Source organism: Magnolia sinica, chromosome 8 (genome assembly GCF_029962835.1).
Source record: "Magnolia sinica isolate HGM2019 chromosome 8, MsV1, whole genome shotgun sequence".
Classification (NCBI taxonomy): domain Eukaryota; kingdom Viridiplantae; phylum Streptophyta; class Magnoliopsida; order Magnoliales; family Magnoliaceae; genus Magnolia; species Magnolia sinica.
Window position 1 is genome coordinate 27,864,674 of NC_080580.1, and position 12,897 is coordinate 27,877,570.

General features: G+C 39.2%; 1 protein-coding gene across 3 annotated transcripts in view; it reads right to left on the reverse strand.

Annotated features, from left to right (window-relative positions):
• The window catches only part of LOC131253145 (protein TONNEAU 1a-like), a 46,146-nt gene continuing 33,249 nt past the window's right edge, over positions 1-12,897 (reverse strand). The window contains exon 8 of one of the 3 annotated variants that reach the window (XM_058253993.1): positions 1-213. In XM_058253993.1, coding sequence (XP_058109976.1) covers positions 162-213 — 52 coding nt within the window. In that variant the 3' untranslated portion in view covers positions 1-161. Of the gene's footprint in view, positions 214-3,471; positions 4,042-11,204; positions 11,936-12,897 lie in introns of those variants that run through there. The other 2 variants (XM_058253995.1, XM_058253994.1) reach the window with 2 other exon arrangements.

A 12,897-nucleotide genomic window follows, 5' to 3' on the forward strand; every position in this document is an offset into this window, starting at 1 on the left:
AGGAAGAAAAGAACCCAACATTAGCAAATAACAATGCAATCTTACATTACCCTGTTTTCACATATCAAGAATCATGAACCATTTAAAAAAAAAAAAAAAAACATGGAAAGCCAAAACAAAAACAGTTAGACAAGAATACAGATACAGTAAAGAAGATGCCACTAGCGATGGTCTGCCTTGCCATCATCCTCCACGATTCCATCTCCAGCATGCCTGCACTTGGAACAACCCCCAACACTATGCTTAGGACGAGTTTGGATTATCAAGTGTAGTGATTTGTAAAGATTCAGTTTAAGTTGAACAACGTTTCCTAGTACTTGCTAAGAGGATAATAGGCAGTGTTTCCAGTATCGACATCGACCCATGTATCCCACCCTTGGGATATGGAAACATATCGGGCATCATATGGGAAATATCGCGTGTATAGCTATATTGCTGTTTTTTTTTAAAAAAAAAACATCTGGAAATTAGTTGAATTTTTTAATGAAACTTCAGGGGATGTTAAAAAAAGACAATAATACAGATTCAGAACTCAAAATATCACAAAAAAAACAAGTCCACATGGCAAGTTTCCTTTATATAAGGTCCTAAACCATGCGTTGTCTAATTGAAGTGGTGCAACTATATTCAAAATCAGTCCATATAATTTAATTCATAGAAAACGTATGGAAACACAGCCATATATTCAAAAGCCAAATATGTCCTATAATGTACAATGCATTTATTTAATTTTTTAAAAATATATATTTTTTAAATAAATGGGCGTGGTTGATGTTAAGATCAGCATACACTTATATATATATATATATATATATATATATATAAGGCATGCATAACATCTAGTCAATATGATTTTTTAATTTATTTTTTTTATTTATCAATGTTTTTATTTTTATTTTGAAGGGGTCAATATTTTTAATTAAAAAGTACTTTGAAAAAAATCCAAATACTTCCATCAATTTATAGATCTACCTTCAAGCACTTTAACATGATTTTTCCACACGCTTAAGAGCAAGTCAAATGAGTGAAATCAGAATAATTTTGGATTTTCCCTAAATTCTCCCATTTTTTTTCCAAATTAGAACATTGGAGTCAAAATCCATGATTGAGCCAAGGTATCCCGTATCGATATCGGTTGGCGTAACGGTGCCCTCCAAAACCGATACGGATACGGGGGCATAACGGCCCGTAACGGCGTAAATTATTTTTTTTGCCAAGAAAATATGAAAAAATATGGATTAAATCCGAAATATTCTAAGCATTCCAAATATGCATTCATTTATAAATTGGAACATGTTTATGGTGGTGTCACGGTAAACTCTTTGGTGAGAAGTTGAATCGGACTGTCTGATTAATTTTTGAACCAGGCAACCTGAATTTGACTACAAAATTTATATATTTAATTTTCTAAATATCTAATTTATACACTTAACAATTTAATATCTTTCTCCCAATAGTTCTTTTAAAAAAATGAAATTAAATTTAGGTAGATTGCGTTGCCAATTTGGGGCTGACTTGGAGGACCAATTCATGCCCCAAATCAGCCTCAAATTCATGCAATTTATTGGCATTATCCCACTTGTGAATTAGTGGACATTTATTGGATAGTGAATCATGAAAAAAAAAAAAAATTCAAAAGGCCCTGTTTTAAAAAATAAGCATCCACAAATTAACAATTAAAACTATTCAAACAATTTGATTTTGGCATTTTGAGTTAGCAATTACAGTCCATAATTTAATTGGTAAATTTTAAGTTAGTACATGTCTAGTGTACAATTTTTAAAGGGCCCAAATTGGGTAGGACTCGAATTGTGAAGTGTAGCACACGAGTGTCAAAGTTTTTTGGACCCCACTCGTGATGAATGTGTTATATCCACACCGTCCATCCATTTTGCCAAATAATTTTAGGGCATGAGCACAAAAATGAAGCAGATCTAAAGCTCAGGTGGACCGTACCATAAGAAACAACAATAATTAAACGACTATCATTAAAAATTTACTGGGGCTACAAAAGTTTTAGATCAAGCTGACATGTGTGTTTTCCCTTCATCCACGTCAGTGTGACCCTATTAAGAGGTTAGATGGAAAATAAACATTATAGTGGACGCTAAGAAAATTTTAATGGTGAGCATTCTATAACCACTGTTTCCTATGTTGTGGTCCACCTGAGATTTGGATCTTACTAATTTTTTGAATCATAACCTAAAATGATGTGGCAAAATGGATGGATGGTATGGATAAAATATATACATCATGGTGGGGCCCATGTGGCACGTGTACAGTTTAATAAAATGTGCAGCGAGCGTGCTGCGTAACTCGTAAAGCCTGGTGTACCTATGTGTATTGACGTTAGTAAGTCCTGTGGGTCTGATCATGAGGTATGTGTTATATCTAAACCGTCCATTCATTTGACGAGCTCGTCTTAAGGCTTGACACGAAAAATAATTCAGATCTAATTATCAAGTGGACCACACTGCAAAAAGCAGTGGGGGATTGAACGTCTACCATTAAAACCCTTTTTGGGATCACAGAACTTTTGGATCAATATGAAATTTGTTTTTCCTGTTCATTCAGGTCTTTTTGACCTTATGAACAGATTGGATGGAAAATAAATGTTATGGTGGGCCTACGGATTGTTTAACGGTGAAAATCATCATCTCCGCTGCTATTTTTGGTGTGGTCCAGACGATCTTTGGATACGATTCATTTTTTGGGTAATGCTCTAAAATGATATTTAAAAATAGATGAACGGTGTAGATATAATAAATACATCACTGTGGAGCCCATATAACTTTGATCTCCTTTGAACCGTTCGTACAACTCGGAGCTCGAGGAGCGTCAGCGCTCGTCTCAGCGTGACACGTACCTAACGCAGCTAAGCTGGTGCGGAGAGAGGGAAACCGAAAAGAAAAAAGAGGGAAAGAAGAGAGAAGAAAAAAGAGGGAAAGAGGGAAAGAACAGAGAGAGAGAGAGAGAGAGAGAGAAGAAGAAGAAGAAGAAGAAGAAGAAAACGAAGGCTGCAGCCGCAGCAGGGCCGCAGCTGTCCGAGAAGAGGAAGAAGAAGAAGAAGAAGAAGAAGAAAGAGAAGAAGAAAGGTAAGTTTTTTTTTTTGCAGGCCCGTAACAACCGTTACGGGTACAAAATGGGACATCGGCCGATACGGCCCCGTATCGCGTAACGGGTCCCACCGTTACCGTTACAGCCGATACGTAACCGATTTGGGACACCCTGGATTGAGCATGCAAAACATGCAAAATTAAGGATTATTAACTTCATTCCATATATTCAAAGCAATTTAAACAAGAGAAAATATGTTTAATTAACAAAACTCACCAATTGGGTTTTTGGTACCACACATTCTCCAGTCTCGATTTCCACACCCAAATCCCCTTTTCTCCCCCAAATAAATGAAAATGAATGGTCAAATCCCCCTAGCAACGCAATCCCAGCAAAAAAAAAAAATCAGAGAAATTTGTTTTATTTTTTTAATAATTTTTTGGCAAAATTTCTTAAATTTTTCGGAAGGGGACCAACACAAGTGCAATCTCATCAATACATGTGTAATATGTATTGCAATATTTTCAGAGTATCGCAATGTATTGATATATCATGGATACATAACGACATATCGTGATAGATAGACCGATACTGGGAAGTTCCCAACTATAGCCCAGTTTCATATAGGCATTGTGTGATATCGATGGTTTTGGCTGATGTTGCAATCACTGCTAATAGATAACTGCGATTTGGAACCTGTGCCCTTTGAGGAAACAATGGTCCGGCCAAAAGGTTGTATGGTACCATTCAGGTTTTTCAATGTGTACAAGTGTAAAAGAATCTTTACCATTCGATATGCAGTCCACCAATAGACAGTTAAAGAGATATACAGCTACAGTTCCCATTCAACCAAGAAGAGAGCCCCATGCTATAACAGATAAGATCGTCCAATCTGTGGAAATTTTAGTGTGGGGGCCATCCATGGTGAACCCCATCATACCAAATGTTTGGTCACTGACCCACAGGCCCTACTTGCAGTGTTACCTAGACACGTGGTATGGTAGTCAAGTGTTAAAATGTCCCAAAGTTTCTGACACGAGCCGTACAAAAATTAATATTTTTAATAAATAAATAAATCAATTAAGACAACACAAAAAAAAATAAAAAAATTGTTGTGTGTGCGTACACGCTTGTGGAAAACATCTAAATCAAAGAACATTTAAAAAAGGGGCACATATATACTTCTAATCCAAACCAATTTATTAGTACCTCAACTGACAGGTAATCAATGAGAAAACGTCCAAATCAATACAATAATCATCTCAACAATAGTATTGTATGAACAACGAACATCACTTGGTCGCTTATGAAAATTAATCCCAGAAAAAGAACAAAAAAAAAGGGGGCAAAAAGAACAAGACTTCGGAATTTTTGCTCTGTGAGCCATGGTACCTATAATTTTTTTTAAAAAAATGAACTAAAACTAGCATGAGAGGGAATCCTTTATCAATAATTTCTTCGACACCAAGATAATAGAGGCAAGCTTGAGGGCAAGCCAGGCACAAGAAATCTTAGGTACGACAAGAGAAATTTTATGTACCAAAAGAGACAATAGAAAGGATGAAAGGAAACCTTCGTGAAGAATAGGTATGAATGCTTCACTTAAATCCTGTACAGATTTTGAAGTGCCATGGCAAATGTTAAAAGCAGAAGTGCCATGTTATGTCAAGTGCCCATGTTTGCCCACTTGTAAACTGAAAACCCATTCAGAACTGTCATGTTTCTGACTTCTGAATATCGGTTTTGTGGGGGCATATCAGCCAAGCACAAAATCGATACGATGTGAGCCATTCGAGCCTTATTGGGCCTTATTCGGTTCACAAAAGAATTCTGAAAAAATAATAAATAATAAATAAAAATGAGGAAATGAGGAAACTAAAGAATCTATAATTTTCTTTTCTTTTCTTTTTTCATTTTCTGCAATTTATTCATGTATTCAATGGTTTATTGGATCATTCTTTGGAAAGAATGATATATGTCCGGATGACCCGTTGAAAGCTTGAGTTGCTGATTTGGACCTCTTAAGTTTTTAATGATTATTATTAATTCAAAAGATATATCAAATATCATTTCATGTATAAACTATAGAATACAGAGCATAGAGTACAGATTATAATGACTAGATGGTCATTTATACCAAGTAGGCAGAGTAATATCAAGATATCATGAGACAATTAGCATCGTCATGCAGTATTTGGAATTTTAGCTACATGGTCACTACTTGGGATTTAGAGTCTATTAAACTTAATACATATGCACATAGGTTCACAAAATATAATTACTTCACTACAAAAACGTTTCCCAAAATGATCCACTTTGCTACGATTTGTCGAATCCCACTCAAATATTCTGTATTGATCTCTAATAAAGGCCCAGATACCGGGAATGGGCTTGTAAGCTTCCTCTAAGATTCAAATGAACCGAATAAAGCACAAAAAGAAAAAAGAAAAGAAAAGAAAAAAAGGAGAGAAAAAATAGGGGGAAAACAAAAAAAAAGGGGGGGGGGGGGGCCTCCATGTACAAATACAGGCCTAGGCCACCAATTTTCAGGACAGAGCATTTCACCCCTGTGTCAGGTATTGGTATTGACAACACAAACAAGAGAGATGTATCAGCCAATTGGCCGATACAATACAGATATTTGCAATGATGATGATTATGGATGCCTGGCAAATAGGCATGCTTTGATTCGAATACAATTCACCATGAAAACTCGTACTTCAATCTAAACCCAACTAAGACAGATAAGATCACATATAGACCCGCAAAAATTGTCAGATTAGCAAATTCCGTGATGATAGAAATGGTTTGAAATGAGGCTAGACTATGGTGTGCTCTCACCAACATTTTCAGAATGGTGATGACTCATCCACCATATACATGGTACGCATGTAGAACAATCAAAACAATCCAAATAATAGAAGTCACCCGGTGGGAGTGCGGGGACGTAATTCCAAAAAAACACTGATTGAACAATCTTAACCATTGGACTTTGCCAGCTGAATTTGGATTAACGGCCAATATTTTTAACCACCCAGTGATGGCCACCAAGAGGCTGTATTACATGGAGTCTTTTGCATTGGAAGCATTACAAGTCAGAAGAATCATACTGACACATCAAGATTCACCTGCTAGTTAAATCCTTTGGAATCCAAACATGTACGCACCTAAACACAAACAATCATCGCTGTATACTTTTTAACTCTATTAAAGAAAGATAAGAAAAAGTAAAACACTTTACAACATAAAACCACTTTACCTTTTACAAACATTCTTAAAAAGGTAACACTCGCTCATACAAAAGATAAAATTATTAGACTCGTTTGTCTCTCTTTTTTCTCCATGTGACAGGCTATCGTAGATGGATTCTTTTAAGAGGGGGGAGGGAGTGCATAATCATCTTCAGGTAATCAAGCTCACGACCATGGTTACTACATTAATGAAAGACAACTAACATACGCCTAAGGCAGCTAGCTCGTAGGGCAGGTCTTGCAGTTTGGTCAATTATTAGACTTGTTTGTCTCTCCTTTTTCTCCCTGTGACAGCTATCTCACATGGATTCTTTTAAGTGGGGGGCATTATATGTCAGAAGAATCCATACCGACACAAGATTCTTCTCCTGGGTAAATCCTTTGGAATCCAAACACGCAGATGCCAAAGCATAAAGAACTGGCTCTGTATACTTGACTGAAGTCTTTAAAAAAAAAAAAAAGTAACGATGATATATTATGGCGAAAAGAAGCATGCAACACAGGACTGCTGAGATAGCAGAACCGAACAACCTAGAAACCTAAGAAAGCAAGATTATAATGTTTTAATCCCAATACATTCATCATCCATTCAAAAATCAACTTTTTAGCAAAGGATCCCACTGATTTAGCCGTAGACTGAGCGTCGTTGAAACATCTTTCATTCCTTTCCTTCCAAACAGCCCACCAAATGGCGATAATCGCCATTCTCCAAATACGGGTTTTAACTTTACCCAATTTAAGACCATGCCAAGCTGCTAGCAAATCCGATGCAGAGTTTGGGAGGCAGCCGACGATATTGAATATAGACAAGAAATCGCACCAAATCTGAGTGATAAAGGGGCAGTGGACCAACAGATGGTTGACAGTCTCCTCACTTCGCATACAACAAAGACAGATGTTTAAAAGTTGCATCCCTCTCTTCCTGAGATTATCGATCGTAAGGATCCGATTCATAGCTGCCAACCATCCAAAGCAGATGTATTTTGGGGGGAGCAGCATATTTCCATATAAAAGGGAAAACCTGCATCGAAGAGGTAGAATTGGGGGCAAGAACAGAGTAGAGCGATTTAACCGAAAATGTGCAGGACTTGTCTCGCTTCCATATCATATTATCTGGGGAAGACTGATCCAGAGACACAGTAGATAGGCAATGAAGCAGATCCACATATTCCTCCACCTCCTGATCATGCAGGTTTCTGACACAATTGATTTCCCAAACCCCGCCGGTTGCTGTTTGGGAGAAGTAGCTTGCTATCATACTCTCTTTATCAGCTGCGATTCGATAAATACCAGGAAATCTATCTCTCAGAGTGTAATCTCTCATCCACTGATCTTCCTAGAATATAAATCTCGTTCCATTTCCCGGTTCGAAGCCTATATTGCTAATCACAGATGTTTTGTGACGAAGGATGCCTTTCCAAACACAAGAGGCCCTATACGAAGAATTGTCCTTAGTCCACCAGTCACCAGGAGACGATCCATATTTGCCTTTGACGATGATGCTCCACAGCGCCTTTGATTCCTTACCCAGCCTCCAAGACCACTTGCCCAATAGAGCCAAATTCATTATCTTAAGATTTTTTATATTAGCACCCGCATTCCGAAAATGACTACACACTTCCTTCCAATCCATAAGATGAAGTTTCTTATGATTCTCCTTACCACACCAGAGGAAATTATGTCTGAGATGATCAATGCGTTTCAAGACTGAGGTCAGCCATCTGTAGAGAGACACGAAGTAAACTGGAAGGTTCGACAGCGCAGCTTTAATGAGGGTGATCCTGCCTCCGATCGAAAGATATTGGCATTGCCTTGTAGCAAGTTTCTTTTGAATTTTGTCCACGATTTTTTCCCACATCGCTAATGGAGGAGGTCCTATAACAAGGGGGAGACCAACAAAAGATGTAGGAAAAGCAACCGCTAAACATCCAAGAATCTTAGCAAAAACAAAGAGATCCTGATCCGAGACATTCACCCCATAAACTTTGGATTTAGCCATGTTGATTTTCAAACCCGACACTGCCTCAAAGCATCTTAATGTCGTGTGGAGGTTATCGATAGATTCAACGTCGGCTTCAATCATGATGAGAGTATCATCAGCGAATTGGATGTGGGAGGTAGGAATGGCCACACCTGATATCGATATACCTCCGAACATACCTGCACTCTGCCCTCTAAGGATCATTTGTAACAAAGCCTCGCCAATCAAGAGGAAAAGGAGAGGGGATAGGGGATCACCTTGGCGTAATCCTCTCGAACCAGGAAAGAAGCCTTTGGGAGCACCATTTAAAAGGATAGAAAAATGAGCCGACTCCACACACGATCTAATCCATCTTATCCATCTGTCTCCAAAACCCATACGAAGCAACATGTATTGCAGAAATTCCCAGTCGGCGTGGTCATAGGCCTTCTCAATATCCAGTTTACAGAATATAGAGTTCCTTCCAGATCTGTGGCAAGAGTGAAGGCATTCATTGGCGATCAGCGCACCGTCAATAATCTGTCTCCCTTTTATGAAAGCGTTCTGATATTTGGATATAAGCCTCCCCGTGACTGTCGAAAGCTTAGAAGAGAGGACTTTAGCCGGGATCTTATAAGGGGCTCCAATGAGACTAATAGGCCTGAAATCGGACAGCGAAGAGGCACCAGCAACTTTGGGGATCAAGGTAATAAAGGAGGCTCCTAGGCTTTTTGACAGCTTCCCCCTCTCATGAAACTCGAGGATAAAGTCCATAATATCTGATCTAACCATGTCCCAGAACACTTGGAAAAATAACATTATGAATCCATCGGGACTTGGGGATTTATCTCCCGACAAAGCGTATATAGCAGCTTTAGTTTCTTCTTCTGAAAAAGGAGCCTCCAGCAGATCAGCCTCCAATCTTTGAATGGCTGAGAAGGCAATCCCGTCGAGGCGAGGTCTGGCCCACCCTTCAGAAGAGAGAATGGTCCTAAAATGGTCGATCGCACAATCAGCAATCTTGACTTTGTCTTCAATCTGTCTTCCTTCGACTGTGATGTTTCGGATGGCTTGGACTCAAGCTCTCATATTTGCAATATTGTGAAAATATTTGGTATTCCTATCACCCTCTGCTAGCCACTTCACTCTCGATTTAACCTTCCAAGAGATTTCATCTTCCAAAGCTCTGGACAATAAAGACTGGATAATCTGAATCCGTCTGGCCAGAATTTCTAACTGAATCTCCTCACCATCATTGGACACATCGATCTGCTGCAATTCTGCCAATAGGGTCTCTGTTTCCTTCTCTCTTTTCCTGAGTTTTTTCTCCTTCCAATCTTTTATTTTGTCTTTGAGGAGTCTGAGCTTGCACATCAGCCTATGACCAGCAAAACCATCCACCTGGAACGAGCCCCACCATTCCACTACTAATTCCTGAAAACCTTCAATTTTGAGCCAAGCAAGATTAAATTTAAACGACTTGGGACCCCAGTCTACTTCCTCCATAGAGAGCATGATCGGGCAGTGATCCGATGTTGTGTCTAGGAAGGGCAATCTGGCATACCGAAGGGAACACCTCCAGCCACTCAGATGATAAAAGAAATCTATCCAGTCTCGATTGAATGGGCGATCTGCGACAATTAGACCAAGTGAAGGAAGCACCAAACAGTGGTAGATCTACCAGCTCCTGCGCTTGGATCCAATCAGAGAAAGCTTCCATAGTAGAGGGCGTTCTCGGCGAGAATGTTCCTCAGGGAAACAAATAACATTGAAGTCTCCCACGATACAGCAAGGACCTAGAAATGACTGTCTAGACGTAGTCAATTCATTCCAAAAGGAGGACCTGAGAGAATCGTCATTAGGACCATATACAGCAACAATATTATAGGAAAAACTAGACGACTTATCTTGAAGAATGACTAACATGGAGAAGACCCCGGTGAAAGAGGACTGCAAGACCCAATTGGAGGATTTCCAGGCGATGATAATTCCTCCCGAAGAGCCCACAGCATCCAGGGTAACACAACGAATATCTTTTCTCTCCAAATCGACACCAACAAACTATCAGAGAAATGGGGAACTTTAGTTTCCTGAAGACAAACTATGTCCGGATTCTTTCTTCTGATGGATTCCTTAATCAGCCCCCACTTTTGTTTGGAGCCAATCCCCCTTACGTTCCAAGAAAAAATGTTCATTGGAGAACAGTGTTAGCCCGGACTCCCTTTCGACCACGTCGAGCCATTGATGTAGACGCTGGTTCTGGACTTGGTTGGAGACTTAGCAGCTCTCTGTTGCTGGAGGACCGCACTACTGCTTTGGATGAAGTTCTGGGAGGAGAAAGGGGCCAGTATAGTCTTCAATTCTATTCCCGAACGATAATCTTAGGGATTTGCCCACGTGTCCAACAGCATCTCTAATCCATTTCTTGTTTTGAATTTCATCGAAAATTTCCTCTACTCTTCCCTTCGGAATTAATCATAGAGATGTGTTCCTGCTGGGGATGGGGAAGCGAAGAGTTGTTATCCTGCTGTTGCTGATGGAAATTGGGGCACACCTGCAAGGTTCGGCAACTAACACTTCACTGGAAGAGTTCTCCTAAAATAAAGTGAGAGGGCCCATATCAGTCCAATCTCTGGCCTGGGTAGGGGAGTCAGGTGGGGACGCAGGGCTGGAGGGCAGACTCTGGGATAGCAGGCTTTCGGAAGCAGCCCCTGTAGATGAGACGTCTCCCCAGTTCTCAAGGGGGTGAAGCCGAAAAGGAGGAGGGTCGGGGAGACTGAGGAGGGCGGGAATATTTAAAGTATTAGGGTATCGGGAGGGGAACAACTATAAATGGGGAACAACGCAATTATTTCACAACTCCTTGTTGAAAAGGGAAATTTGTTAGCAAGGAATTATGCTTTGTTCTCCTGGAAATTAACTTTTATTTATTTATCATTTCTACTTATAAAGCATGTATTTTTAAAGTTAATTAAAATATTTTGTAGAATCCACAAATACAATTTCGTGGGGTTTGGTAAATCTGACCATACAACACAGCCAACCGTATTATGTTCATTCAAGCAGTGTGATTTGTAGGCTCTGCCCTATCCACAATTGACCATACAATTTGGAGTGGATTGACAAACATGTATACCACATGTATGGTGGATGAATATCGCCACCTAGAAAAAGGCTGTGAACACAAAATGTAGTCTTGGCGGATATCGAGACTGGAGATTTTGGATGCTTCTAATATAACGCTGATCATATCAGATGTTAAGGTTTCATGCATGATCCGGTCACCTCACAATTGGAAGAGAACCCAAGCATGATTTTCATTTCTCAAGAATCAGATGCATTTAATCAACCGTGTCAAATCAGGGACATTTCTATCATTTTAGGTACATAACAAGAACCCTTTCTCAAAATCAAGAAATCTCCAGTCACAGGTACTTCAGTTGATTTTGATCAAATAATAGTGTCAAGTACGAAGTTCATCAATATAAACAGTTCCTTACGCACCAGGATGTGTTCCCTGATGCACCTATACGAGCAAAATGCATATGGCCTTAGTTGGAGAGACCTTTTAATCAATGTGCTGCTCCTGCTTTGTGCACCTGCTCCCCCTTACTAGGCATGCACTAGCTCACACTAAACATTAACTAGCTCACTCTCTCCTGCTTTACTGCACCACCAATCCCATGGTTGAGAGATCCATGCCCAAAAAAAAAAAAAGGAAGAGGAAGAAAAGAAAAGAAAGAAAGAAAAAAAAAAAAACAAGAAATCTCCAAGCTGGAAGGTCCTAATCGTTTGATCGGCCGTCTACAAAGAGAAGGTTAGAAAAGAAACCACAGCCACAGTCCAGAAGAAACGTGAGAGTGTGGAACAACAACGGTCCAGAAAAGAGAGAGATTGGACAGCTTGGATATTCCTAATCTTGAAGATGTTCAGAGCTTTCCCTATACACAGAGGGACCCATTACAATGATTGTGCAGATCACCAGATCATTAGCCCAAGTTTTACTTTCTAGCACTTCCAGACAACCCAAGTCTTGTGAATAATCTAGATCACAGGTCACTCTACGGGAATGAGCACTTGATATGCAAATTTCTCCAGTACAGAGAATGCTATGGGGTAGGACCATGTGGACTGCTTCAGTGCATTCGCTAAGTATATGCAATAGGGTTCTATATTACAAATTGATTTTGTTATTTATATGTGAATGGCATTATAGACCCACATACATAGTATAATATTATGCTCATGCCACTCTAAGAACAAAGCATAAATCCCTTCCATTCTAACTATATATTTATATTACAATCAACATTAAGAGTATCACAAATGATGATACTGATGATGAATCAACATTAAGAGTATAGAACCATTACTTCTTGCCGGTAAAAATAATGATCTGGATTGCAAATGAACCATAATCTGGATAGTGTGATTCAGAACAGAAAAAGTATGCTATTGGCAATTTAGGGAGCATTGATCTAGACAATTTGTTAGCCCCTGGAGTGAGGCATTTGACTAATTACAATGACAAAGATAAGAAGTGGATAACAGGTGAAAAAATAAATATAATAAAAATAGACTAAGATGTGTTGAGGAGTTTCCAACAGAACTTAAAATGTGGACAACCAC